General features: G+C 41.6%; 1 protein-coding gene across 2 annotated transcripts in view; it reads left to right on the top strand.

Annotated features, from left to right (window-relative positions):
* The window catches only part of OSBPL10 (oxysterol binding protein like 10), a 176,246-nt gene that overhangs the window by 116,591 nt on the left and 31,926 nt on the right, over nucleotides 1-27,729 (top strand). For both annotated transcript variants that reach the window (XM_075921975.2, XM_075921976.2), the window contains exon 7: nucleotides 25,699-25,845. In XM_075921975.2, coding sequence (XP_075778090.1) covers nucleotides 25,699-25,845 — 147 coding nt within the window. The remainder of the gene's footprint in view (nucleotides 1-25,698; nucleotides 25,846-27,729) is intronic.

Consider the following 27,729-nt stretch of genomic DNA (forward strand, 5'->3'; position numbering starts at 1 on the left):
TTTGCTAGATGTCTGCATCAATGATTTGTAGATTTAAAACTGTTCAGTATTTGGTTTCTCTGAATTGGCAGGTATTAGTGTGATCTATTAGGTAGTCATTGCTATAGAAGAGTGTATCATGATAGGATTTTGCATATTATCTAATAGCAGCATTTAGTACCCAGGCATGTGATATACTCACCTGTAAACTTATTTCTAGCTTTAGTATAGTTTTAGTATTGCTATGTTTGTGTGGCTGTCACCTTGGAATGGAAATCCACCTTAATTCCAATTGAAAACTGTCCTTCAGATAAAGGGACCAATCTTGGTAAGTGAAGTCGAGAGTACTCTGCACATGAAAAGATTGATTACAAAAACATTTTCAGGAGTGCTTGAACAGAAGATAACAATTTACTGATGGAGCATTTGCTTGTCAAGTTTGTCCTATGATTTATATAAAAATGTGTTCTTGCTCTTTAGAGTGAGAGCCTTATGAAGTACTTGACAGAGGGATTTCTTACATCCATAATGATGTACCGCATAAAGACACTGGTTACACCTCAAGCATACATTGTAATTCATTTTCCGATGCAGAACTTGAAAATGAGCGAACAGTGCTTCGGTTTTTGACATAAAGATTGAAATGCTCCTTCGCTCTCATTTTGCCTAATCTGTAAGAAGTTATGATCGTTTCAGGGGAATTATACAATTACATTCTTTAAAGTGGGATTATCCACAGCCTTCACAATTTTTTTAATGTTGAATGGATCCTGTTCAAAATGATGCGACTACTAATTTCTTAGATATTCTTGGAATTTAGTATAGTAATGCGGTTTTGTTTTTTTAACTTTGTACGCGTATTCCTGTAAAATATGTTAACAAAAGTAAAGGCTAAAATACTGGTAAAATCTCAACCTCTCTGTTGGATAATCAATTCACCACCACCATTACCCCCCAAGAGACTGTGCTTAATCTTATTCACAGCTTGTACATTGCATAATCCTTCATTTTGGCCTCTCTGCTCTATTGTTTAAGAATCAGCAGTGTTTGGAAATTGCAAGACTATTGCTTGCTTGAAATGCTGGGACAGTGTGATGTACTACAGTAATTTTACATATTGTGATATATGTGCATAAATCTGTCACAAGAACACACTTCCTATATGCTTGTGATACATTTTCAATTCCAAAAGCAAAATGAACAAGCTATGGTAAGTCAAGGGATCGTGAAGTACGTATTTCTACTTATCCAGACAGCTGCAAGGTTTAACTGTTGGTTTTGCAGCCTTGACAGTTTCTTTAAATATATGTCTCCTATCTCAGTCCAGACACTGAGTTACATTAGCAGATTGAGACAGAAGGCTTTTCAATTTTGCAGTTGTCATTCCAGTTATAAAAGCAAGAGCTAGATTGACATTCCACTTGCTTTCTGGCTCCAGTAGCTAGAAAGTAAACTAAATTCCATTTTGATTTGATTTGTATGAATGGACCATCTGTTCTGGGCTGTGAGTTTGGTTTGATATCTCTAGTTGCTGTGTGATCTTTTGGTTCTCCAAATGCAAATGGTTGTCCTGATTCACTGAAGAGCTCTGTGATAGGTTTTTTATTTTTTTGGTAACTTTTTTCCCAGACTGCATAGTTGGAGGACGATTGTGAGCAAAATCTACCCCAAGTGACACACTTGCATCAACGTGGCGGCTGTTGCCCTGTGGGATTCTCTTGAGGGAGAGCATATGGGGAAACTCTTGTGTGGGATAGCCCTGTTTTCTGCAACAGGCTCCATATCAGTGCTATTGGGGGAGGGACCCAAGCAGTTTGCTATTCCAATCAGCCCTCCCCAGAGCATTGTCTATTTCAAGGATAGCATGGCTGAGTGCTGAAGGACTCTTGATGGCATCGAGGCATTGGTATCTTATGTGCCTCTCTTGCTCCCCACCATCGGCATACTTTACAAACTAATTTTCTGCTGTTCTCTGACTCTGACTCATCCATTAGTGACACAATATTTTCAGCATTCTTCTACCATACCGAATTTAGCATAATTTAAAATGGCGTTGGCTAAAACTGAATTGCTAGTTTACTGTAAAGTTTCTCTCTGCCTTTCCTCAATAGGAGGGTAAGGGAAGGATTGGAAGAGAACTATGTACTTCAGATTATATCCAGCAGTAAGGTTAATGGACTCTAGATGGGGTAGGCAGCCTATGGCTCAGTAGGACACCAAATATGATCCTCTTGACATATTTAGCTGGAGCTGGAGCTGGAGCTGGAGCTGGAGCTGGAGCTAGGCCACAGTGGGGCTTTTACTGGGGACAGGGTCATAACACAGCCCCAGGAGCAGTTGCCCCAAGGCCCCGGTTCTGCCACACAGCTCTGCCCTGGGAGCAGCCAGGTAGCCACTACATGGCCCTGGCCCCAGCTTCAACTCTTCCCCAGGGCTGGAGCTGCAGGCAGCGTGGGCCGCGTGATGGCTGTCTGGCTGTCCCAGAGTTGGGGCCAATGCTGCATTGTAGCTGCTCCCACAGTTGCCTGGCTAACAAGGTCACAGTAGGGGCTCAGCCCCTATCTGGCCACATCCTGTCCCCTGCACTGATCCTGCGTTAGACCCTGTGGTCAGGCCCCCGTCTGGCTGCAGGAGGGTCTGGCAGCGGTGGTGGCACCCCCTCCTTCTGCAGCATAGGTGGGAGGGGAGGGGAGACCATGATCCAGCTGTGGTGATCCTGGCTTGGCCCTTCGTCCAGCCACTGCTCTCCAGGTGCAGTAATCCAGACCTGTCCAGGTAATGTAATCTGGCCTCGGGCTCCCCCACGTACTCTATTTCCCACACACAGCACCCTACCCTGCCTCCCACACACTCCAACCCCGTTGACCTGAGCCCCTTGTACACCACCAACCCAGAGTCCTGAACCCCCACAACCTCAGCCCCCTACAATAACATTGACAGAAGACATCCTGAATGTGTGCACAGAACTAGATTTGATCAGTTATTATGTAAACTTCAATGAAAAGTGCAAGAAGATGCAGCAGCAGAAGTCCCATTAAATAAAGTCTGTGAGTGCAGTGTTTCATTCATGCTATATTTAACCATCATGTCACTTATCAATAATAACGTATATTTTCAGTCATGCAAATGAGCATTTTTATACGGCTCTTTGTTGACCACTTGTTCTGAATTTTGAAGTAATTCGGCTTTTTGGTTTGAAAAGGTTGCTGATGCCTGCTTTAGGGCTACGTCTACACTATGAGTTTTCTCGGCAAAAATATGCTAATGTGGGACTCATTAGCATGAGTCGCGATCTCATTTGCATATTTTCTGCTGATCCGTTTTTACGCTGGGGTTTTTGTGCAAATATAAGCAGTGTGAATGTTTTCTTTTTGCACTGAAAACCCTTATGCCCCAAAAAAGGAGATATACCGATCTTGCAGAAAAAGGGTTTTTTGCGCAAAAAGAAGCAGTGTGAACGTTTTCTTTTTGTGCAAAAACCCCTTTTTCTGCAAGATCCTTATGCCCCATAAAAGGAAGTATACCGATCTTGCGGAAAAAGGGGATTTTGCGCAAAAAGAAAATGTCCACATTACTTGTTTTTGTGCAAAACCTAGTGCAAAAATATGCAAATGAGATCATGACTCATGCAGATGAGTCCCTCGTTAGCATATTTTTTGCTGAGAAAACTCATAGTATAGGTGTAGCCTAGATGAACATTTGATGAATATTCACTTTTGTTAGAAATTGTATAATATATTTTTCAGATAAGTAAATGGCAATTCCTTTCAGGTAAGTATATTATTTACAAGGGTCGGGGCAAGTGTTGCCATAAGTATTCCTTGCTCCTTGATAAACTATAAATTGTTGCATTGGGCTTTTGACTTATTCAGTATCGAGAACGGTGATAAGAATAGTTGTCAAACTAGAAATTTCTTACTAGAGGAGTGAAACTTCTGGCCAATTTTATCCTTCAAGCCTATTTACCATTCTGTCTTTTCATAGCCCTTCCATCTTCAGCCTGCACACAACAATTTCACCTGGATTGAGAAAATGATGATATATATAATTTTTCAAGGAAAAATAATTACTCTGTACTTTTTGGTTTCTTGCTTCCCTCTTCCTTCCCCCACATTTTTATTATAATGTCTTCCATGGCAGCTGACGACAAAGTGAATTTTAAGCCACTGCAGCTTGAATATGGATATCAATAAATAGCTGATAGTACATGCTGAGCATTAATAATCTGACCTAAGGAGTAAAGAAATTATGGATTGCAGTTTATCACTTACAGATTCTTCAATGGGTTGTTATTGCCCCAAATCCCACCTGACTCTGCCTAAGGGATTTTATACCTGTGGGATGAAACCAAATAATGGCTAAGGTATCTCATTCCCCTCACTAGTTTCCAATTAATAGACTCCATATGGATGACATTCTTCCTCTCTCCCTGGTCCCCATTTTGTTTTGATATATTTTAAAAAAGGCCTGTGTGCTGCATTTATTATTCATTCATAAAACACATTGGTAAAGAGAATGGGAGGAATGTTGCTGTTTTGTCCACCAGGTGTAGCTAAATGTCATGTGGCGTTTTGGATTCTGTAACAGGGTGATAAAATGCAGCCACAGCTGTAAGTAATGATCTCAGGGCAACATTTTGCAAGAAGTTTTAGCCATGCTGATATCTAAGTTCTAACTATCAGAGCCCCTTTTCCATCTAGTTATAAACCAAAGTGTCTGTTTTTGGACACATAAACTAAGATTAAAGGCTGAGCATATAGCATGGTGTACAGGCAGTCCCCGGGTTACGTACAAGATAGGGACTGTAGGTTTGTTCTTAAGTTGAATCTGTATGTAAGTCGGAACTGGCGTCCAGATTCAGCTGCTGCTGAAACTGACCAGCGGCTGACTACAGGAAGCCCGAGGCAGAGTTGCTCTGTCCCGGGCTTCCTGGAATCAGCCTCTGATCAGTTTCAACAGGCTGAATCTGGATGCCAGTTCCGATTTACATACAGATTCTACTTAAGAACCCCAGGCGTCCCCAAGTCAGCTGCTGCTGAAACTGATCAGTGGCTGATTCCAGGAAGCCCGGGGCACAGCAACTCTGCCTCGGGCTTCCTGTAGTTAGCGCTGGTCAGTTTCAGCAGCGGCTGACTTGGGGACGCCTGGGGCAAAGCAGCTAGGGTGCAACTTGGGGACTGCCTGTATACGGCTTTTGAGACTTTCCCTGTGCATTTCCGCATATTAAGATATTTCAGCAGCTGAATTTGGTCTGTGGCATGGGGGTGCTTCTTGTTTAAAGAGGCTGAGATTTTAACAAAACATTTTAATTATTTTGTTTACTTTCCACTTGAAGTAATAACCCCTTGTAAGTTTGAAAATAGCATCTTTCACTCCTGTCTTTTTATCTCCTCACCTGGCAGATGTTTTTCCTGCTTATTCTCCCATAATGCAGCATCTAAAGGCATCCATGCTGTGATTTTTTTTTAAAGCTTTTGCTATCTACATAATCACGGATGTCTTCAATAATAGGAGTCCAACACTAAATACAGTAATACTCCAGTTGTCCGGCATCCAGTGGTCCAGCACTCCTGCTAGTCTGGTACCACCTGGAACCTGGAAGTGCTCCAGGCAGCCGGACAATTGGAGCTGCTCTGCCCCGAGCTTCCTGGAGTCAGCTGCTGGTCAGTTTCAGCAGCGGCTGACTTGGGGAAGTCTGGGGCAGAGCAGCTGGGGTGCTGCCGGGTTGGTCCCGCGGCGCCCCCCCCCCCCAACCCTCCCACCCCACTCCAAACCCCTCATAGTCCCCACTTCTGATAGTCTGGCATATTTGATAATCCAGCACCCCCTGGGTCCTAAAGGTGCCGGATTATCGGACGTTTACTGTAGAAGGGTTAACATTGCATTCCCTATGCTGACTGGAGCGGTCTTTGCTGTAGCAGAGCAGAAATACTGTAAGGGCTTTGTAAAGATTGCTTATTGTATTTTGGCAATCTTTGAAACTCTTGGCAATGAAGTCTAGATAAATATACTAAATATTTAAAATCCAAAGGACTTTTCACACTAAAGCACGTTTAAGTAAGTAATATTTTGCCCTAACCTATTCTGTGCTCTTTCATTTTCATTTGAATAGTGGCCAACAATATGAAAGCAAGTGATGGGGATGCTGGCATTGACAGAGCAGGGATGGAGGCGGTAGGGTGCTCGGGGAAGAGACGGGGCAGCGACAGAAGTGAAGTCACTTGGACTTAATGGAATTCTGGCTGCTGCTTGTTTTTCAGTTTATAAGAAGCTAAGCTTGGAGTAGGGTTAATTTTTTCATGGGAGGGAGAGGTTGTAGAGAGTTGGTTTGGTGGGTAGGGAAAGGGGAAGCAGTTGATACTGCATCTGTAACTCTGGATATGGTGGGGAAAGTTTCATTAAGCAAGAAACTTTACATTGTTTCCTAAAAGTGGTCACATTCTGGCTTAATCTAAGGTCACCTTAAAGCTGGATCACCTCAACTCAGAATGCGTTGTCCTCCGCTCCCACATGCTTTATTCTGGGCTTTGTTTTCTCCCAGAGTAGCATGGTTGCCTTGTTGGCTCGTAGATGTAGCTGCATTTAATGTGTCTGGGACCTTATTTATTTGCTGCTTTGAAGACAAGGAGTAAGGCAAAGGAGAAAATGGGGCGCAGGCTGAAGCATGGAAGTTGTGTGGGATAGGAGGGTAGAGGATAGGCTTGAGCATGGCCAGCCAATGCAATTTTAAAATGGCCTGAACTCTGACTACACTAATGCTTAAAAATGTGAGTGTTAAAATGTATTGGGTCCATTTTAAAAGCACATTTTCTATTTTCCTACTCTAGACACAGCCTTATAACAGTGTTGGTGACATCAGTAGAGATGCAGTTGGGTGTCACCAGCGAGTGTATTGATGATGCTGGAATCCTTAATTTATCATCTAGCCAAAGGGTCTCATATAGATATTGAAGAGAATGGGGTGGCACAGAATCCTTGGGAATCCACAGGTGTCGTTTGAGGGAGGTTGATTTCTCTTTAAGCTCCTTCTTCTGAAGGAACAAAAAATTTCTTTATGTACTAGAGATCAGAGTCTCTAAAGGCATGATTAGTCTAGTAATTGGTGTTACTTTAATCCCTGTCAGAATAGACACATCTCTGCATTCTGACATCCCTTTGACGCTGATTCCTCTTTCAGTGTTACTGTGTTATTAAAATTAATTCATTTCTTCTCTGACCATACTTCAAGTTTTGTTAAAGAGTTCTGTGCCTTTTATGATCATTTGCATGCCCAAGAGGAGGGGAGAGAGTTTTGTGGAATTTAGGTGGCTGAGCTGTCTCCCTTCCACACTGAACCGGGATTAGGGTTGTGGTGCCCGGGTGGGAGATGCTGCTGCAAATGGTAGGTGCCCCCTCAGCAGGTTAGAATAAGCACACCACTGAACCAAGAGTTTATATCCATGCTTGCACATCTTCTGTCCTGCATATTACTGTGATGGAAATCTGGGATCGTCATTGGCAGATGCACGGATTCTAGCAATGTGCTAAGCAGCTGGGGGGGGGGGGGGGAGGAGGAGGAGGAGAGGACAGACAGAGAGAGAGACTCTCCTCCCAGCTCCAGAGTCCTTTTTTGACTGGGCATTCCTGTTGAAAACTGGACATCTGGCAACCTTATTTATGCCTCTAGATCCCAGTAGGAATGGTCCCATTGACTGCTGTCATGTGCTTGTCTTTGTTTCTTCCTGCACCCCCAACCCTCCCCTATATCTTGTGTACAGCAACATTTGTCCCTAAGATAAGTTAGGGAATGTCTAGATTACATGTCTCTGCCGACAGAGGCATGTAAAATAGGCTACCCGACAGAGTCAATGAAGCAGGGATTTAAATATCCCCAGCTTCATTAAAATAAAAATGGCAGCCACGCTGTGCCGGCTCAGCTGATCGTCAGCACAGCGCGCAAGTCAAGACACGGATCGGTCGACAGGGAACGCCTTTGTCATCCGCTCCTGTAAACCTCGTTTCACGAGGCATAAGGGAGCAGTTGACAGAGGCGTTCTCTGTTGACTGATTTTTATTTTAACGTATCTGGGGATATTTAAATTCCCGCTTCATTGACTGTCGGGTAGCCTATTTTACATGCCTCTGTCAGCAGAGGCATGTAATCTAGACGTACCCTTATTGTCCATATTTAGATATCTTTCTGTTGCTGGTCTGAGGTTTTAGCATTAATCACTTCTCTCTGTCAAACCAGGTTTTTATTGTGACTGTGACTGAGTGTATGTGATCAGTGCTTTCAGCCATAAGAGGTGGCTGGCCCCTGTGCATGGTATTACCGTTCTGCATGTCATACTCCTTTTTTATAGGTGTCAACGTCTCTTTTATCTGATCAGTGTGTAACCTCTTCTGTACAGGCACTCTCTGTTACTCTGTGTTTGTGTAGTGCCTAGCACAGCAGGGCTTCAGTCTCCACTGGGTCTTCCGGCGCTAGTGTAGTACAGATAATAGATTAAAACAATATTAAAACTGTGGTTCCATATGTCTGTTAGCCACTAATCAAGATGCAAGAAATAAAGATGAAGGACAGATATGTTCTGTTAAACTAAAACCTTGTTTTAAGTGATGGATTTGCCTGAGGCTCTGGAATGCTTCTCAGTGTTTTGCACTGGGCATAAATCTTTGTATTTGATACTCTGGATGAGCTAAACAATTAATACCTGGTGCTAACAAGAAGTCCAGTAATGGAATGAGAACAGAAGGTTTGTGAGGAACATGTGCTGTCTTTCAGAAAGAGGTGCTTTCCTCTCTCCTGCACAGATGCTGGAGGATTTCTTAATGCTCTCTGCTTTTTCCATTATACATGAGCAAATCCTTTTTGTGCTACATAGTGCAGAAAATGCCACTAGCCTGTAATATGCAATAATGACTTGTATGGCCAAATTAATCTGTGGACAAAGATTTTACTAGTTAATCCTTTTGCTACCAGACCATCCCAAAAATGACATCTGAGATAATCGGAAATTCCCAGGTAAGTATACTTAAGGATTAAATGTACAATTACACTAAAAGTAGAATTAAATGACAGTAAACTGCTGCTGAGAGAAAATGATTTACACTAATCTAACTAATCAGTTAGAGCTCTCAAAACAAAATCCCTAGCAAACCTGTTCATGTAATTTTTTTTAACTGAGAGTAAATTTAAGCCAAAGGCTTTGAATTGTATTTGGTGCCTCTAAATTCTGTGTCTGACATAAGCAGATCTCAGTGGTAACAGTTGACAGGACAAGGAGCAATGGGTCTTAAGTTGCAGGGGGTGGGGGAACAGCTAAGTTGGGTATCAGGAAAATCTTTTTCACTAGGAGACTGGTGAAGCACTGAAAGGGGTTACCTATGGTGGAATCTCCATACCTAGAGGCTTTAAAGCCCTGGCTGGGATGATTTAATTGGGATTGGTCCTGCTTTTTAGCAAGGGGTTGGACTCAATGATCTCGTCCAACCCTATGATTCTCTGATATTTAATGAGGATAATATCTTTAGTAATGATGAAGGCTATGAAGTTTCATTAAAATATCTGAACCCAATTTTGAAGAAATACCCATCCCCAAATGCCATAATTGCAAGTGAAATTCAGTCAGTTCAAGAAGTAACAGAACACAAAGAATGCAAAGGAGTTATGCCATATAGAATACCTTAACTGGACAGTAATGTTTGAAAAATAAAACACATTGAGCAAAAGATAACAAAAAAACTCAACATTATCTGCTTTATTTCAATGTTGTATGTTGACTGACTTGATTTATGTTTTGTGCTATCATCCATGTTCCTCTGTGTATTAGGCAGCACTGGTAGCATTGCTATTAAGATTTCCCATGACTTCCCATTATAAGTCTCTCTCCAGTTTTTCATAACTTTCCCAAACTTTACTAGTTTAGGCTGAAATTTTTCATGCCAGATGTCTGCCTCACAATGTGTTTGTGTAGTGGTGGGGTTTTTTTAATTTCATCCAGAAGAATTCAGATGTTTGTGAGAGTGAAGCTAAGAAAAATATGTTGTTTTGTCTGTTACAAAGCTCAGGTGACTTTTTTTTTTGAAAAACTCTAACTGGGCATAGTGTTTGGGATTTGGGGGTGGTGATGAGAGTCTGGAAACGTGAGACTAGGACAGTTTAGGCAAGGAGACTGGGATGAGAAATGTGAGAAGCGGAGATTCTGGTGAGGTGAGGAGAACAGACATGAGGAAAAGACCAATGGCACCAATCGAGGGGGCAAAGTGGAGAAGTCCCAGCAGTCCTGGGACCACAGAGTTTTTTCACTTAAAATTCTAAAGACCTTGTGAGGGGAGGAAAGCATGATCTGGCCAGCAGTGTGGTCATAACACCATTGAAATGTTGACCTTGCTGGCCCTCCGTAAGAATGAATGGGCAGCCGGGCTAAATTTGAGTAAGGGGCATTGTGACCTGGTGCATGGGGTCACAATGCCATTCAAATTTGGCCTGGCCATTTCTCCATCCAGATGGAGTGGTGGCCAGACCACATGGTATTGCAGCCTGAGGTACGTATGAGGAATCTTTTCCTATAGGGCAGGAGTCTGGTGAGAACTCTCATGAACTGTATGGGTAAGAGAGAAGGGAGAGTCCCCAAGACGAGGGAGACCCAGGTCTGTACCCTGCAGTGGGAGGAGAGGGGTTGAGAAGGAGTCACTGCTGGGAGTGGGGACAGGGCAGACAAAGACGGGAATTTCCCTCAAACCTCCCAAGAAATATCTGAATTGGTGCTATTGAAAGAAACTGGACTTGGAAAGGGGGAGGTTGGAGGGGAAGGGTGAGTGAGGTCACATTCTAAGAGAATGGGCAAAAGAATCTGCCTACTAAATCTCTTCCAGAGCAGTGTTCCCTCTAATTTTTTCCACCCCCGAGCAGAATTAATTTTATGTGCACCAATGTAGACGTGTTGTGTGACACATCACCTTCATATTGTTGTGTATACACTACATTCATGTGACAGGTTGGGCCAAGGGGTTCAGAGTATGGAATAGGCTCAGGCCTAGTCTGGAGGGTTGAGGTGAAGGAGTGTGAGGGCTCCAGACGGGGATAAAGGCTATAGCAGGGGTGGGCAAAAGTTATTCAACAGTCTGGATCCGGCCCGCCTAGGACTTTGATCAGACCTGCGCTGCTGTTCCAGGCCCCATCCCCAGCGCATTGCTGGGGAACCAGAACCACATGAGCCCTTTCGACTGCTTTTCTTCAAAGGGCTTGCACCTTCCCCGTGCCTGTCAGGCAACGCGTCGCCTGGGAGCCACGGGGAAGGCGCAAGCCCTTTAAATAGAAGCAGTTGAAAGGGCTCGCTGCTCCTGGCCTCGCTGCTAGCAGGTTGCCTGGGAACTGGGGAAATGGGAGCCCTTTTAACTGCTTCTATTGAAAGAGCTTGTGCCATCCTTGGGGCTGTTGCTTGCCAGCCATCGGTAAGGCACAAGCCCTTTCAATAGAAGCAGTTGAAAGGGCTCCCATGTCCCCGGTTGCTAGGCAACATGTTTGCAGCGAGGCTGGGAGCAGCGAGCCATTTAAATAGCAGCAATTAGAAGGGTTTGCAGATCCCATCTCCAGCTAATGTGATGCCTGGGAGCTGCAGGGGAAACAGGAGCCCTTTCATCTCCTGCTATTTAAAGGCCCCGCCCCTTCTGCCCGAGGCCCAGCCCCTTCCGGGGTGGCCTGTGACCACTTCAAAAACTTTTGAAGTGGTCTCCTGGGCTACAGGCTGTGGGCTGGGGCTGAGTTCAGAGAAGTTTGGCATGAAGGAGGGTGCTTTGGGGCTACTACAAAGAGAGGGGATTCCCACCAGCTCTCTATCCAGGTGGGGTGGGGAATGGCACCTCTCCTACACTGGCAGAATTGGATTGGAACAGGGGCCAAACCACCAGTGCCAGATGGAGGGCAAAGCTGGGACAAGATAGGTTATGTGGCCAGATGGAAGCGGGGCCCAGATGGGGGGGGGGGGGATGCTGTGGCTGGATTGGGGCCAAGCCCACTGCACCCCCTCCTGGCAGCCTCAGCTGCAGTTGTTTAGAGGCCAGGCTTGCTTGAGATTGGGGATGCTCCCCCTCAGCTTCCATGACTTTCTTGAGCGCCTGTGTGGTGCTAAATAGGCAGCTGTGTGGCCATGAAGCTTACAGGAAACTTAGTTCCAGAACCTTATCCTAGATCCAAGATTCATGAATTTAATTCCACCACTTTGAGCAAATATCCATGAAATTAGTTGATTGGCAAAGAGTCCCGTTCCTCTGAGCACTAGGTTCTATAGAGGATAACAACCTACTACTGTTGTCACCCCATTAGGTCAAATTGTAGTGGTGTGTGTGTAGGATCTAAGGGATCCAACCTTGCCAATGACGAATTTGGTGTCAATGTTTCTTTTGTTGTCTTATCTATAAGCATTATGATACAGTTTTAAATTACAAGATCACATCCTATTTTTTTTGTTGGGGGTGAATCAGGGTTGTGTACTGAAGGAGGCTGCTGTCTGTGAGAGCCATGCCTCATTTGTTGCAGAGGTTGGGAAGTGAATAGTGAATGAGGTAGGCGATTGAAGGAAAAGAAAGGATGGTCTTATGGTTAAGGCAGTTGAATACTGCACTGGAGAACTGGACTTCATCACTGCCTTAGCTACTGAGCTACAGTGGGATGCTTGAGCAAGTAAAGTCAACCAAGTAAACCAAGCCTTTTATTGGTGGCCGCTAACTGTATTCTCATTTTCTGCTTGCTTGACTGGAGACACTAGGGTATGAGCTGCAGAACTGGCTGAGCACTCGGAGCTGCAGCTGAACTTAATGGGAGCTGATCTGTGAACACATAAAGTGCTATAACATTCTAAGAACTCTGAAAAAACAGGTCTTTGATGTCTCATCTTGAATTAGTGGGTTTGCCAAATTAGCACTGCACTCTGCTGCGCCAGCATGAGAGGAACATGTCCAGGGAGACCAGATGGACCCCAAGCTGGTGTCGGGAATCCCAGACTATAGATTCAGCGGGCTCTGGCCACAATTTGAATGGTCCTGGATGCTAAATGGGTCAGTTGTGGCCATGCTCCTGGTACTCTCCCTCTCTCCCCCAGCTGCCAAATTTTGTGCAGCTCCTTGTGTGACATTTCTCTTGGATGAGTCACTGATTTTTCCTCTTCTCCCTCTTCTCAAGCAGTGGTAGGGGTGTAAGTGCATGGCATAAATTCACCCTGTATCAGAGGAGACAGGTGCTTTCCCATCATCCTCACCAAGGAGCCCCACTTCTCACGGATCAATGTTCATTTTTTTCTGTGTTGAATGAATGGTGGTTTGAATAAAGTTTAAAACCTTTGGGTGTATTTCTTCCCTCTTCTTCTTACATTCAGTGCACTGCGTCATTGCATATTTTGTCCCTCCTCATTCATTTCATCCCCTGCCTGTATTATTGTCTTTCCTCCACAATTCATACACCGCTTCACTCGAGTACGCTTCTCTGGGAAGCTAACATTTTGCAAATAGCTTCCCTGGGAAGCTAACATTGCAAATAGACCTTCCCATCAAAAAATTGCAGACAAAGAAGGTGGGCCATGGAGTTCCAAAAGGAAAAGGCTGGTTTTTTTTCTATTAACGGCTCTGTTTTTGTTTAAATTGTAGGGAAGACTACATTTTGGTGAGTTACATTTTATGAATTGAAAGTTGAACAGCAAGAGCAAGACTTGATGGCATTGCTGAAAATGATGTTAGTGGTATAATGTTAGCTGGAAGAAATCAGGCTTAGGAAGCATGGAGTTGATTGTCACATTGGCTAAGGGATTACTACAAACAAAAGATCGTGCCTCACCTATTTTGTCCGATTGGATAAGGAATCCTTTCTAGGCAGCATGGAGGGGAGGAGGAGGAAGATGTGGAGATGCAAGAAGAAGGGAGAAACAAATTGTTCATGAAGGATGGGGGAGTGTCAGTGCAGCATACAAGAGAGTAAAGCTATTTTTTTAAAAAAAGATTATAGTTTTATTTAAAACAAGTTAAAAAATATTTCATCCAAAATGGGAAATATTTTGTATTAAACCTCTCTATTCTAATAAATCCAGGCTGAAAAATATTGCTAATAGACTTAAAAAAGGTATCTGACAATTCCTGATCCAAAGAGCTTAATTTAGAAGAGACAATAAGAAGTGCCTGCTGCCTATTACTGATGGTTATCCAGATGTAAAGTTAAAGGGAAAACCATAGTGTTCCCTTAAAATAAAATGGGTTCCACTGCTCAAGCCTGTTGTTGAAAGCTGTAATGGCTGCTGTGTTCACTTGCACGGGTCTCCTCGTCGCCTAGTTTAGTATAAAGCACTTTGTGAACCTTCACTGTAAAAGGCTCGGAATAGATCCAATTTCTATTGTACTCACTCTTTCTCAAGACCATATCACACTGTCAGTATCAAAGATAGTTGTTTCAGTTCAGTTCCTATTTTTACATCTATGGTATTACAGACGGGACAAACTTGCTATTTTAAAGCACTTTCTAGAATTATAACCGGCCACCTGTGAAGGTGCCTTTGCAGCTTTAAACGTAACCTAGAAAGGGTAGAAATCTTTTCTTGGCTCTTTATGAAGTTCTTTATTTCTATTGTTTGTGGGTAATGAAAACTCTGGTGGCAGTAGTTTGAGACTAGCTCAAGGAAGTGCACCCTTGAAACAAATGATTGCTCGCTCTGGAGTCTGAGCAAGGTACTGTTTTCTTCATTAGTGTTCCTCAGGTTTAAAAAAAAGAGCTTTGGGTATTCTGTCACTGAAAAGGGCTAATTCAGGTAAGACATGGATGGCTTTTATGCTGCCTTTGTTACACTGATATACTATATGGCTGTGTCTACATTGGCATCATTCCATTTACATCAAAATGACTGCCGCGCTGTGCCGATCAGCTGTTTGGCGGCACAGCGGGGCAGACTGGATGTGCCGCGGTCAACAATGGAAGCCTTTGTCGACCACTCCGGTAAACCTCATTCCACGAGGCATAACGGAGCGGTTGACACAGACTTCCGTTGTCGACCGTGGCGCGTCCAGACTGCCCCGCTGTGCCACCAAACAGCTGATCGGCACAGCGCGGTGGTCATTTTCATGTAAATGAAGTGGCGATTATTTAAATCACTGCTTCATTTTCCTATGTCTAGTAAACTCATCTACATGGCTCTATCGACAGAGCCATGTAGTCTAGACATACCCCAAGAGTCCTATGGGCATGGATTCCCCCTTCCCAGGCTCCTGGCATTTTTGGGAGATGGGGCAGATAGCAGCTGGAATCCCTGATCTGCTGATCCATCTGGGGAGACATCCACTTCTCACTGCACTCTTCTGGCACGAGGCTTTCCCCACTTCCATGGTGGTGTTGTCTCAGTATGCTCTCCCCTTAGAATAGAAGCAGCCTCCCCTCCCCCTTTACAGGCCCATTGGTGCCTCTCTGGAGGTGGTGGTCAGTGTTCCCTCTAAGATTTTCTGTCTGTGAGTGGAGTGAGTTTTGTCTTGTGCACCAGTATTGAGGTCATGTGCGCTATTGGCACCCACTGTTTACTTGTGCGCACATACACATACGTATATGTTATGGAAGAAAGAATATTAAAACTGCTCTTTCCCAGTCACAAAGAATAAAAAAAGCTATTAAATCAGAACTGTCACCCACACATCCTTATTAGGGAGAGAGAGAGCTCAGTGGTTTGAGCATTGGCCTGCTAAACCCAGCGTTGTGAGTTCCCTCCTTGAGGGGGCCATTTAGGGATTTGGGGCAAATCTGTCAGGGATGGTACTTGGTCCTGCTGTGAGAGCAGGGGACTGAACTGAATAACCTCTCAAGGTCCCTTCCAGTTCTATGAGATGGTATATCTCCATTTATTATTATTATTATTACTAAGGCTGACCCTATGTGCCAAAGTACTGTATCCTGCCATCAGTTACAGATAAGGTTAAAAGCCCCCCTGTCCTCCCACACACCTGCAAAGTTTGAAGAATAAGCTGTTTTTCTTAAGGACCTGTGCTGTGCTGCTGCACAACACCAGTAATAAATGGTGGCAGAAATGGTTTCCTTGGCAAAGAGCAACTGCTGCTGTTCTCAAGGTGAGCAGAAATGAAAACGTACATTGTTACCTCCTAGAGCCTAAAACTCTAACTCTCATTAGTGACTTAATTTCCTGCAACTGACTGAATTTTCATACCATTGTATTTCTTGCAAACAAAAATTCCAGTTTCAAGTTTTTCAATTACTGCTCCTAATGCCTGCTATTCTCCGGTTATGACAGTGACAAATCAAGCAGCCACGAGGTTCCAGCCCCTGCTTCTTGAACAGCTGCCACCCCCAGCCATGGGGCCACCCAAGCGGCCACCGCCTCCAACCATGCGGCTCTGGTCCTGGCCAGGGCTGCTGCAGCAGCTGCTGCCTCCAACCACGTGGCCCTGCCAGCTGGGCTGCGTCCTGTCCCCCGTAGCTGGAGCTGGGGTTGGTGAGGCTGAGACAACCTCACTTCGCGTGCCCCGGCTTCAGCTGGAGCAAAGTGGCAGCTGCACGCGGCCTGTTCTGGTGAGGCTGTCCCAGCTGGCCACCCCCACTCACCTTGCGCACCACCTGCCCAACCTCTCAGCCACCTGAGTTGCCAGCTCCCTGACCTCTCAGCCTGCTCACCTTGCGCGCCCTGGCTCCAGCCCTGAGCACAAGGGCAGCTAGCTGCATGCTACCGCTGCCACCACCACTCCTCTTCTGTTCCAGCAGGAAGGTGAGTGCTACTGAAAATGAGGTGGGCGGACCTTAAATTCTTACAGTGCGGTGGTGCAGATTCGCAGCTTACAGGGAACTCTGGTGGTGGTGGGTGATCCCCTGCTGGGATCTGAATGGCTGAATTGTGGAAGGGCTGGGAGGAATGAGTGGGGACAGCCACTATTGAAGGGAAGAGTTACAGAGAGTGGGGAAAGGAGGGAGGCATATTTGGCTGTGCATTGAAAACACACAAAACTATAAGCTTGTGCAGAATGTGGTTGCCTGCCACAGCAATGGTGCTTCATGTCAAGAGAACATTATACCAGTGCTCTGTAGTCTGCCCTAGCTGCCTATTGAATTGGGGTGAAGAACTTTAATTTATAAAGTTCTAAATAGTGTAGAATTTCACTTTCTCAGGAATAGCATCTTTCCTTATGTGCTACCATCAGCAGAGGCTTTTGAATATACAGGTGATGTTTGAACAGGGGGCTGGCAGCTAGCTGTTTGCTTTCTGTGAGGAGTCTGGACTCAAGTTTACACTCTTCCCTCAGTCCATCAGAGTCCAGATTTGACCAGCAGGGTACTTGGAAAGGTCCATCTCTTTTCACATGGCTATTGTTAGAGATTATTTTTGATTAAATGGGAGAAGAGTATGGTATTGATCAGGATATAGAACAAGTTGGCATGGAAGGATGGAAATACACAAATCTTATTGAGGATTTTTGTGTCCTTTGAATTTGTAAAAAGTCCCTAGGATCGTGAATAATTTCTTCTACAAAGAAAATTGAAATAACTACTGTATGTGTGAATTCCCACAAAACTTTCTTTGAAGAGTTGCACAGAGGACATCAGATTACATTGAAGCGTGAAAGTTATACCACTTATTTTTCATACCAGACATATATCGCACATTCTCCATCCCTCGCAAGAATCACAACTAATCCTTGTTGAATCCTTTCCCGCACCAATTCTGTCATCACTCTTGTGTTACTATGTGTTCTTAACTCTGACCTGAAGTGACTACATTCAGTAAAGCCACATTGTCAGTGCAGTTAAGAAAAGCTTACGCTTCTGTACTTTTTCTATATATACAAGACTTGAGTTCCAAGAGCTGTCAATGGTGCATGTTTCATGAATACTTAATTTCCCTATTTAAAGTGAAAGTCAGAAAACATGTTCATTAACACTTTCATTAATATCTAGATATTGTAAATCCAACTTTGCTGTTTTGCGTTTTAGTGGTAAGTAGCCTTCTTTTGCAGGAAAGGAAAGGAACAGATTGGAAATTAACATATCACCAAAGGATATATGTAATTTTTCTTTGAATGCCTAAATGCAAAACTCGGGTCATATGAAGAAGTGGGCTGTGTCCACAAAAGCTCATGATACCATCTACATGTTTTGTTAGTTTATCAAGTGCTACTAGACCATTTGTTGTTTTTTAAGTTTATTAATATATACATGTCAGGCTGCCTTCATGGCTAGAAATACTAAAATTTAGAGCTTTGGTATTAAACTACTATTTTAAAGTATGGGCTGCTCCTTAAAATTAAAATCCACAAAGAGATTTTATAAAAAATATAACTTTATGTAAGACTTTATAATTTTAGCAAAATTATAAAACATGGATATTTTAAGTTCAAGATTTAAAAATTCATAGGGTTATTTTCTTAAAAATGTATTGGGTTGTCTTGAAGCCCTCAAATTACCAAATGGGAATTATAAACTTAGCAGGAAAGAACATTCTAGACATGTCATAAGCATTTCATTTATATGGAAATTTTCTCAAATGTTGGAATATCCATGTAGAAGAATAAAAAATGAAACTATCATCTGTATTTGTATGGAAATGGACTGAAAGAAATATATTAATGACTGAAATTTCTCCCAAAGGACCATCTGAAAAAAATAAAAACCCAAACTTTTTGGTTGGTGAGAATTGTCACCATATATTTCATGATTAATTCATGCTTTCAAAATTAACTTAGAGTTACGGTTTTAGTTTTATGGGGAAAAATGCTAGATGGTTAGAAATTTGGTAAAGGATATTATTTAAATAGGAAATATTTGTATTTGGAAAAGTCACATTTATCTTAATTGAATAAAAACAATGAATTACAAGAAGTTAAAAACCTATATTTTCAGGAATTTCAATAGTTTGAATTAGACTTCATGTACATTTTCATATGCTCAGATTGGACTTGATTCTCCTTATGCCTGTGTGATCCTTGTGGGTCTTACTTCCAGTTTACTTTGGTAAAAGAGTAAAATCAAACTCTTGGTGTTTAACCAAGACTCTAATTAGAGATTTCATGCCTCCATTCTTTAAAAAAAAATAAAGTTACTATTTATATTTACCATTTCCTTCAGTCTAATTATCTTATCAGTTGCTTAGCTCAGGTTTAATTTTTACTCACATATAGCAAGCCTAGCACGTTATGAGTAAACACCAGGAAAAAAAACCCCTCTTAACACCAATTTTTCTAATCAGTTTTGAAAAATTATCTTTCTGCTGAAAAATTTCTCCCTTATTGGGTATAGCAAATGACATATGCAAAGTGTGTGTATGGGGGGGAGGGAGGGCTGTGATGATACGGAAATCAGCCCTTGGATATCACTGGAGATTTAATTGTATCAGTCGAAACACCTATCTTACTCCATTGCCTCCTTTTGGAAACCTTTTTATCATGAAGGCAGGATGTGAAAACTTGGCTCTAGCCCTGTAGTCTCCCCAAGCCCTTGATGGCAAAAATTCCTGAGTCCTATTTGCAAAAGCAACTTGGACACTTGAGAGCCAATGTCTCATTGAATGTGTGTGAGCAAGTCGCTGTTGAAAGTGGGATTCAGGCTCCTAAATAACTTAGACACTTTTGAAAAATTTACCCCCAGTCTAGTCTTTTCTTCTTGCCTTCCATGGCAGATCAGAAGGTTACCAAGGAGAGGAGCCCAGCAGGACTGTAGTGAGATGAAGGTCGGTGTTGAAGCTTGGAGTAATTGGACTGAGTTCCCTGTAGCACTTTTCTTCCAGCTCCTTCCCTTTCTTCTTTCCCCTAATCTGCTGTCGTTGCTTTTAGAAGAGTATTATGTTTCATTTTATTTGAAATTCTGTTGAGATGAAAGAGGCTTATGCGAGAGAGACTCATTATGTCCCACAAGACTCTGCTCACCAATGTGTGAATAAGCTGAAACTTGTGTATCTGCTAAAGGGCAAAAGCACTTTCAGAGAAGGAGACAGGCTGGATAAACATTGACAACTTTGTAAAAATCAATCAGATTTTTTGTGTGTTGAAATGCAGGTTTATTTTTGAAAAATAATCCTATTTAAAATTGTCTGACAAGAACAACCTATGCGATAGCCTTAAGTTGGTATAATTATTTCAACCATTTAAATTATATACAGAAAATTAGATGAAGCAGTATACAGGCAGTCCCCGAGTTACGCGGATCCGACTTATGTCAGATCCGCAGTTACGAACAGGGTTTGAAAGTAGGAATAAGAACAGGGTTCCTGAAAGTAGGAATAAGAGATCCTCCGGAAAAGGGCTTTATTCCGGAGGATCGCGCCAGTCTAGACGCTTTTTTCCGGCTTTTCCCCAAGTCGGAAAAAAAGCAGCGGACATGTTTATTTAAATCCCGCGGGGGATATTTAAATCCCCCGCGGATTTCCCTATTCTGACTTACCTGCTTTGCATGCCTCTTCCGGAATTAGGGGCCAATCTAGACGTAGCCGTAGAGTTTAGATTGACTTATTATACAGCTTATATTTCGGTCAGTTTTATGCAAAACATGCTCTAATAAACTTTTTCTTGTGCATTTAGTTCACGTGGTAATTGTATTTAATTTAAAATGTCTGGTTGTCTGCATTTTTTATTGATTTGAATTTATCTTCAAATAGAACTGGACATAAATCACAAGTAAAAATCATCATCTATTCCTCTTAAAATCAGGAATAAGGGATCTTTCGGAAAAGGCTTTATTTTCCGAAAGATCCCCGTCTAGACTGGTGCTTTTTGCCGGCAAAGCCCCGAGCCGGAAAAAAGCGGCAACCATGTTTATGCAAATGAAGCGGGGAAGATTTAAATCCCCGCTTCATTTGCAATTGCGCTGTGTCTAATCTGCATCCCTTTTCCGCAAAAGGGGTGCAGTCTAGACACAGACATGGTGTATCCCTCTGGTTTAACAAAAAGAAGCACCAAAGTCAGTGTGAAGAGTATATTTCGTTACAAATCAACATGCTTTAATGATTACCAGTCAATGAGAATCAGTCTTTCTTTAGGAAAACTAAAATGTACAAATACAAAATGTGATTTAAAATCAATTATTTAAATCAAGGTTTTCTGTTTTGCTGATTAAATCATGATTAAAATTAATGATTTAAATTGTTTCTATTCTGGTAGGAGAGTTGTACTGCATGGATGATGGTGGTGATAATACTTCTGGCTCTTGGATGGGTTTGAGGTGTGGGAGTATCTTAATAGTCAGGTTTTATTTTTAATTTTGAGAGGTAATTTTAGTTTGTGATCGGTCTTTCTGGATTTTTTTTCTTTACTGAACACTGACAAGCTAGTTCTTACATTGATCCTAGTAAACAAGGTATAGCTGAGACACTAATGATAGGTTAGGTCACACTGCTCACTGTCAATAAGGGTACGATGCATTGATGGATATTATCTCATCAGGAACATGCTGTAGTTGGTAATTAATATGATTAAATGATTGGAAGGTGTAAATACGGACAAGAAAAGAAGCTGACAAGTCAGTCGTAGAGGTGCATATGCATTTAGTGACAATCCTACTGAGAAGTAATTGTTCATTGTTAATAGATATGTCTAAAGGTGCTGTTAATGTTACTTACTATAAAAAAAGGAATCTAATTCTAGCTCTGACAGTGGTGACAAATGTATGAGACTAATTTCTCAGCTAATGTAAACTGGCATAGCTCTGTGGACTTCCAGCCAAGAATCTGGCCTGTGAGTTTTAATCTCTGTCATATATGCAAATGATGAATGATGCTGGCAAAGCTCTATTGTGAGCAGAACGAATTTCAGATGTGCAGTGTCAGTCAAAAAGGCAAACAGAATGTTAGGAATCATTAAAAAAGGGATAGAGAAAAATATCGAGAGTATCTTACTGCCTCTGTGTAAATCAATGATATGCTTACATCTTGAATGCTATGTATAGAAGTGGTCACCTCATCTCAAAAAAGACATCTTAGAATTGGAAAAAATTCAGAAAAGAGCAGCAAAAATTATTAGGGATTTGGAATGGCTGCCATATGAAGAGAGATTAAAAAGATGGAGACTTTTCAGCTTAGAAAAGAAAAGACTAAGGGGGATATGATATAAATTCATGAATAGTTTGGAGAAAGTGAATACAAAAATGTTATTTACTTACTCCCATTACATAAGAACTAGTGGGTCACCAAATGAAATTAATAGGAAGCAGGTTTAAAACGAACAAAAGGAAGTATTTCTGGACACTACACTCAATCAACCTTTGGAACTCCTTGCCGGTGGTGAAATTTTTGTATGTTCAAGATACTTAATAGAGAATTCACCTATACTTGGGTAACAGTATTTAAATGATATGGCTTATTGCTCTGAAGAGGACTGCAGTTCATTTTCTGTAGTGAAAATGGCAGGTGCCTGGCTGGGTTTTTAAACTTCATTGGCAAAGACGGGAAAGGAGTAGAAAACTAAAATAGTTCCATGACTGCATTACTCTGCACCCTGGATTAAAACCCTAATTTTTGACACATTTTAATTTTAGGGCAGTTTACAAAGTTAGAGGCTCTTCATCTTTAATGAAAACTGTAGCCTGTCTCAGTAAATGTGATGTGAGGAGGAGCTGGAACAAGGGATTTGGCAGCACTCCCTTGCTTGAAGTGGTTTCCATCATATGTAGGGTTTATAGTTTTGTTCAGTGGCTTTCATCACTCTTACTATAAATATTGTTCTAATGCCACAGAGGAGGGATTCATATTATAAAAAAGAAGTAGGCAAATGATAATTTTTTAAAATATTAAACAAACTACACTTGTTTCACATGACATTGAAAATTGTATCGATTAGAGATTGTACCTTACAAATAGGGATTCAAAATCATGTTTAAAATGTTAACTGGTTAAACTACATGTTTTAACTGGTGTGCTGTGGCATGCTGCAGGTTGGGACTGCTCCAGCCTGGTGTGGCGGTGGTTAACCATTTACCCCAGTAAGGATGCCAGTAAGGCATTGCTTACTGGTTAACCTGTTATCTCTTTGCATACCTACTTGCAAAATCACCCTTTAAAGTGTAAAATCCCAGGTTCAAAAATTTACTCATTCAACTTAACAGTGATGTTAAAAAACAAAAATAAAATAATACTTGTTCATTAAAAAAATTACCCTGAGTAGGGAAATATAATTTTACAGTGTTGTACCATTGCACTGAACTAGAACAATTGCCAGTTGATAATTAATTAGTAACATTTTAAAATGTATGGAGAATGGAAATTTGAAAACTGTATACCTGGCAGAATATGTAATTTTCAAAAGGAAAATAAAATATTCAGTATATTCTGTCAGTAAATTAATATCTTGCCCAGTTTTAGTTAGTAATTTTTCATTAAATATTGAGGTTGCATGTCTGTCAGTATTCTATAAACTGAAAGTGTAGTTACATTTTTGTTTTTTTGGTGACTCTTGAGAGCTTGTTACCTGCTAGTCTGTCAAATGAAATATGTGTAGATTGCTGGTGCTAGGCTGTCCGCCCAGGTATGCTTGGGGAAACTTTGAAAAATACAAGTAGAAAACTGCTTACTGGGATAGCCTTCCAGCAGCAGCAATTGCATTTTTCCCGTGGGAGCTATTTGCCATTAAGCCCACAGATCTCTGTCATGTGACTAGAAATGCAGGCAGCAGATTGACATCAGCGCACTCTCAAACTCTGTTGAAATTAAAAAAGGGAGGGGGGGAGGACAGTAAGGGAGGAGAAGGGGAGGTTCTGTTGCCTGTTCTTAGTACTACTAATTCCATCTCTAACTTGCTTACTATTAACCGAGCTAACAGCAGGAGCAGCAGTACTGTGATAACAGTAGCACAGTACTCTTGATGAGGTCAAGCTGGATGAAAGGCAAGCCTGCTATAGAAACGTCTACTGTAAGTTCTGAAGATCCCTCCCAACAGTCCCTTCAATTGAAATTCAGTATGTACATAACAGCGTAGGGCCGCAGCATTATGCATCTACCTTCTGATTATGGAATTAGATCATGTATAGTAAGTGTTGCCAGGTTAGGTGCTAACATACTGACACTGAACTGGTCAATCGTGCTTTAACTGTAGTAATGGGGGGTTATGTTATACTTTTTTATGAGTTGAGAAAAATGGCTGTTTTGCCCTTTCAGAAGCCTCCACAGTTGTTAGTTACAGTTCATCAGCTTTGGAGTTAAAATAGTGTTTTCTAGATGGAGTAGTTACAAGAATCTTCTTAAACGCTCTGTGTTCTGTTTTACCAGATGAAATTAACATAGGTCATCTGAGTTCAGTGATTTTCTAGTAGTGGTTTATTTTGGAGGATAGTTGAATGCTAAACAAACATGCATTCAATTTAAAAAAAAAACTGATCAAATGCATGGAAACATCTATAGTGACTAGTCAGGAGAATATTGATAAATATGACCCACTTTGTGTATGTAATATTGTTAGCTACCTGAGGGTTTTTTGGCTTTAACGTGATCATAGTCTGTCTTCCTAGCAAATTGTTTTAAAATCCAATTCTGTGTACAATAAAAGAAAAGCAGAATGTTAGCTTTTTCTCTTTTGCTTGGAATGTTTAGCCTTTACTGTAAAAATCATCACAACCTATCTTTCGTAATTCCTTAAAATTATTAATCAATTTTTATAACAGAGCAACTGTCAATGCAACAGTGATATTCTTTTCTTACATATATATGAGAAAGCTACGCACAAGAGCTAGCAGTAAAGAACCATTGGTATTGCCTCAAGAAATATGAACAACCGTCTTGTAACTTTTTCAGCACTACAAACAAAAAAGGAACAATCATGTAAAAGCAAACCCAAATACTTCATATCCTGGCCCTGAAGCTTGTTAGATTCTGGCTCTGATGAACCACCAAAAGGAGTGCAATTCATATTAGAAGAATTGATTTAAATAATTACCACCTAGACATAATTTATTAATATATTATAATTTAAGAGGCAAGACAGTGTTCTGTTCTGTTGCTGAATTTACTATATGCTCTCCTGCTCCACCTTCCCCACACATTCTGAACACTTTGGAGGGAAGAGGCATGATTTTTCTGTTTGTATTAATACTTAACTGGTATGTCTGTAAAATGGGCAGGTATACTGTTTCTCCTCTGTCTTAAACACACACAAGCTGAATGTTAAAACACTAGGCCATAAATTCATAGCACTACAACAATCAGAAAAATGCACTTTAATGTATATATCTCTAGTTAGGATATTATTTTAGACTCCAATTTACCTCCATTATAGCAAAGTTCTTGACTATGATGGTCAAAGTAGCATTGCTAAGCATTTTATTAAAAATTTATTTGGTCCATGATTTCCAGAGTTGAGCAATTGGGATGAATGAGTGAAAACATGTGAAATTATTTCTTAATAGTAGGATTTGTTAAGGTATTTATTTACATGAGTGATTTATCAAATTGAGCTCTCTTGAAGGATACTGATTCTCAACCATGTTTTTTGTTTAATAGATAAAGAAAGAAGAAACTTCTGGAGGGGGAGGCATTTTGTTTTGTATACCTGTATCAAAACCTTGCACAATGTACCTCTGTTATACTTATATTACACAATAATGTATAAATTAATATTTGCTAAGGATCACCATTGTTGCCATTGAAATACCAAAGTTGTGATCCAGCCTCAAGTGGATTTTTGTAAAGGAGCCTCCTGCGTGCTCTGAGCTTATCCCCATTTTTAAACATGCATAAGGACCTGACATGTATTGCTACTTGTTTATCCAGTTGGTAATTGTTTTCATTTTAGCATTCGACTCCTGAGTTGATCTTGATTGAAGATGAGATGACAGATACCGAAGATAATGAAGAGGAGGATTTAGGAGTCATGGAAGATCAGCGTAGCATAATTCTTCATCTCATCTCACAGCTCAAACTTGGCATGGATCTAACCAGGGTATGTGCACTGTATCTATATCTAATATATAAAGGCGAATGTTTGTATGTTTGTGCGCCAATAACTTGGACACTATAAGAGCTACAGCGACAAACTTTGCATGGGATAACCTTTTATTCAGGAGAAGGTTTTAAGGTACTCTGGGAGCGAAGAGATGAGAGATGGATGCCTCTCCCCGGGACTGCACAGAGCTTGGCAGTGTGGGGAGAAGCTGCTTCCCGGGGGTGGGGACAGTCACTCATTAAGGCCAGCGGAGGGACAAGGAAGCGGAGGGCGGGCTCGGGTGCTGGCAGCAGGCACGCAGCTCTCTTCCCCCTCTCTCCCTTCAGGCTTCTCACCTCAGTTATTTCAATGGTCCAAAGCAATGCTGGGTAACTCCAGATAGTACATATATATTTTAGTTGCTCATTCTTTCTTCGTCTTCCTCCAAATGGATATTCTTTCAGATCCTTATCTATTTTGCAAACTCTGAAGCAATAGTTTTCATAGCTTTGCTTCTTTTCAAAAGTGTGGTCTCACCCTGGGGAAGTATGGAGGGAGATGGACTTTCTTAGGCAGGCTTTTCATGTCAAATGACAACCGCAGGAGCTGCAGAAAAGGAAGGGGAGGAAAATGTATGTATGTTAGTCAGTGATGGAAGACCTGTGCAGATGTATTAGACTCTTCAAAACGCGACCTCACATTCTATTTGTGTCAGTGACAGTTTAATCCCAGTGAATCTGGAGTTATGGTATAATATTTCCACGGGGCAGCTCATAGTTTCATTTGACCAGATCTTTTAGTAGCATTATATTCATCGGGAGCAGAATAGCGTGCATGATAAAATGTCTGTCTTGTTCTTTTAAACAGTTATTTTGTAAACATACACATCCTTAACTTTGTTCATAGCTGCTGGAATGAAGGGTGTTAGGGAGGCAGTAACACCTGCTGGTTTGAAGTAGTTTTGGAACCCCCACCATAAAAATTGTTCCAGCCCCTATGACTTGTATTGATGTGAGTAGACTCATTGTACTTGGTGTAATTGCTCATGTGAGTAAAGTTGCTCACATGCAAAACTGTATGCTAGGTCAGGGCCCTTATCTCCTTTTCTTACTGCTCATTCAGGGCAAAATCCTGCACTTTGTACATTCAAACCAGCCATGAAAACAATGGATTTGTGCAAGAAATGCAGGATTGAGCCCATAGTCAGTTTCATTTCACCTGTATTAGAAAGAAAAAGTGGATGTTAAAGGCTTTTAATTTAAGGAACAAGGAACATGGGTCAAACTAGTACTTTATCACATACCTTGGGCTCACATGAAAACTTCAGGCAATTTACTATAACAAAATTATAGCCGCTCAGGACAAAATTATTCTTCGTGTTACAGTTCTATTACAAAAGATCACACTAGGTGTACTCCTTTGTTCTGAAACCATTCAAATTTTATGTAGTTGGAGAAGAGGTGTCACATGAGAGATTTCCTGTAAGCCACTGTGGAGTTGGAAAATATGTAAGTAGTTTGAAACTGAGAGCTTCCTTCTGTTAATAATTTTGTATTCCACTCTCTAGTGATTTTATCTCTTGTGGATACAGATGCGTCAAGATGGTTTTTTGTCCTAATATAATGGAGTACTTATACAGAAAACTGTGTGTGTGTGTGTGTGTGTGTGTGTGTGTGTGTGTGTGTGTGTGAGAGAGAGAGAGAGAGAGAGAGAGAAAACTGTGTGTGTGTGTGAGTGTGTGAGTGAGTGAGAGAGAGAGAGAGAGAGAGAGAGAGAGAAAAATAAGTACCATGAATTTATTCTGACTTGTTTCCTCTACACATAAAAGCGGTATGGGACGATCAGAGAGTTGTGTCCATATGGTAGAGTAACTATGCAAGAGAGTGCTTCTCAAGGGCATAT

This window comes from Pelodiscus sinensis, chromosome 2 (genome assembly GCF_052426305.1).
Source record: "Pelodiscus sinensis isolate ZL-2025 chromosome 2, ASM5242630v1, whole genome shotgun sequence".
NCBI classification, from domain to species: Eukaryota; Metazoa; Chordata; order Testudines; family Trionychidae; genus Pelodiscus; species Pelodiscus sinensis.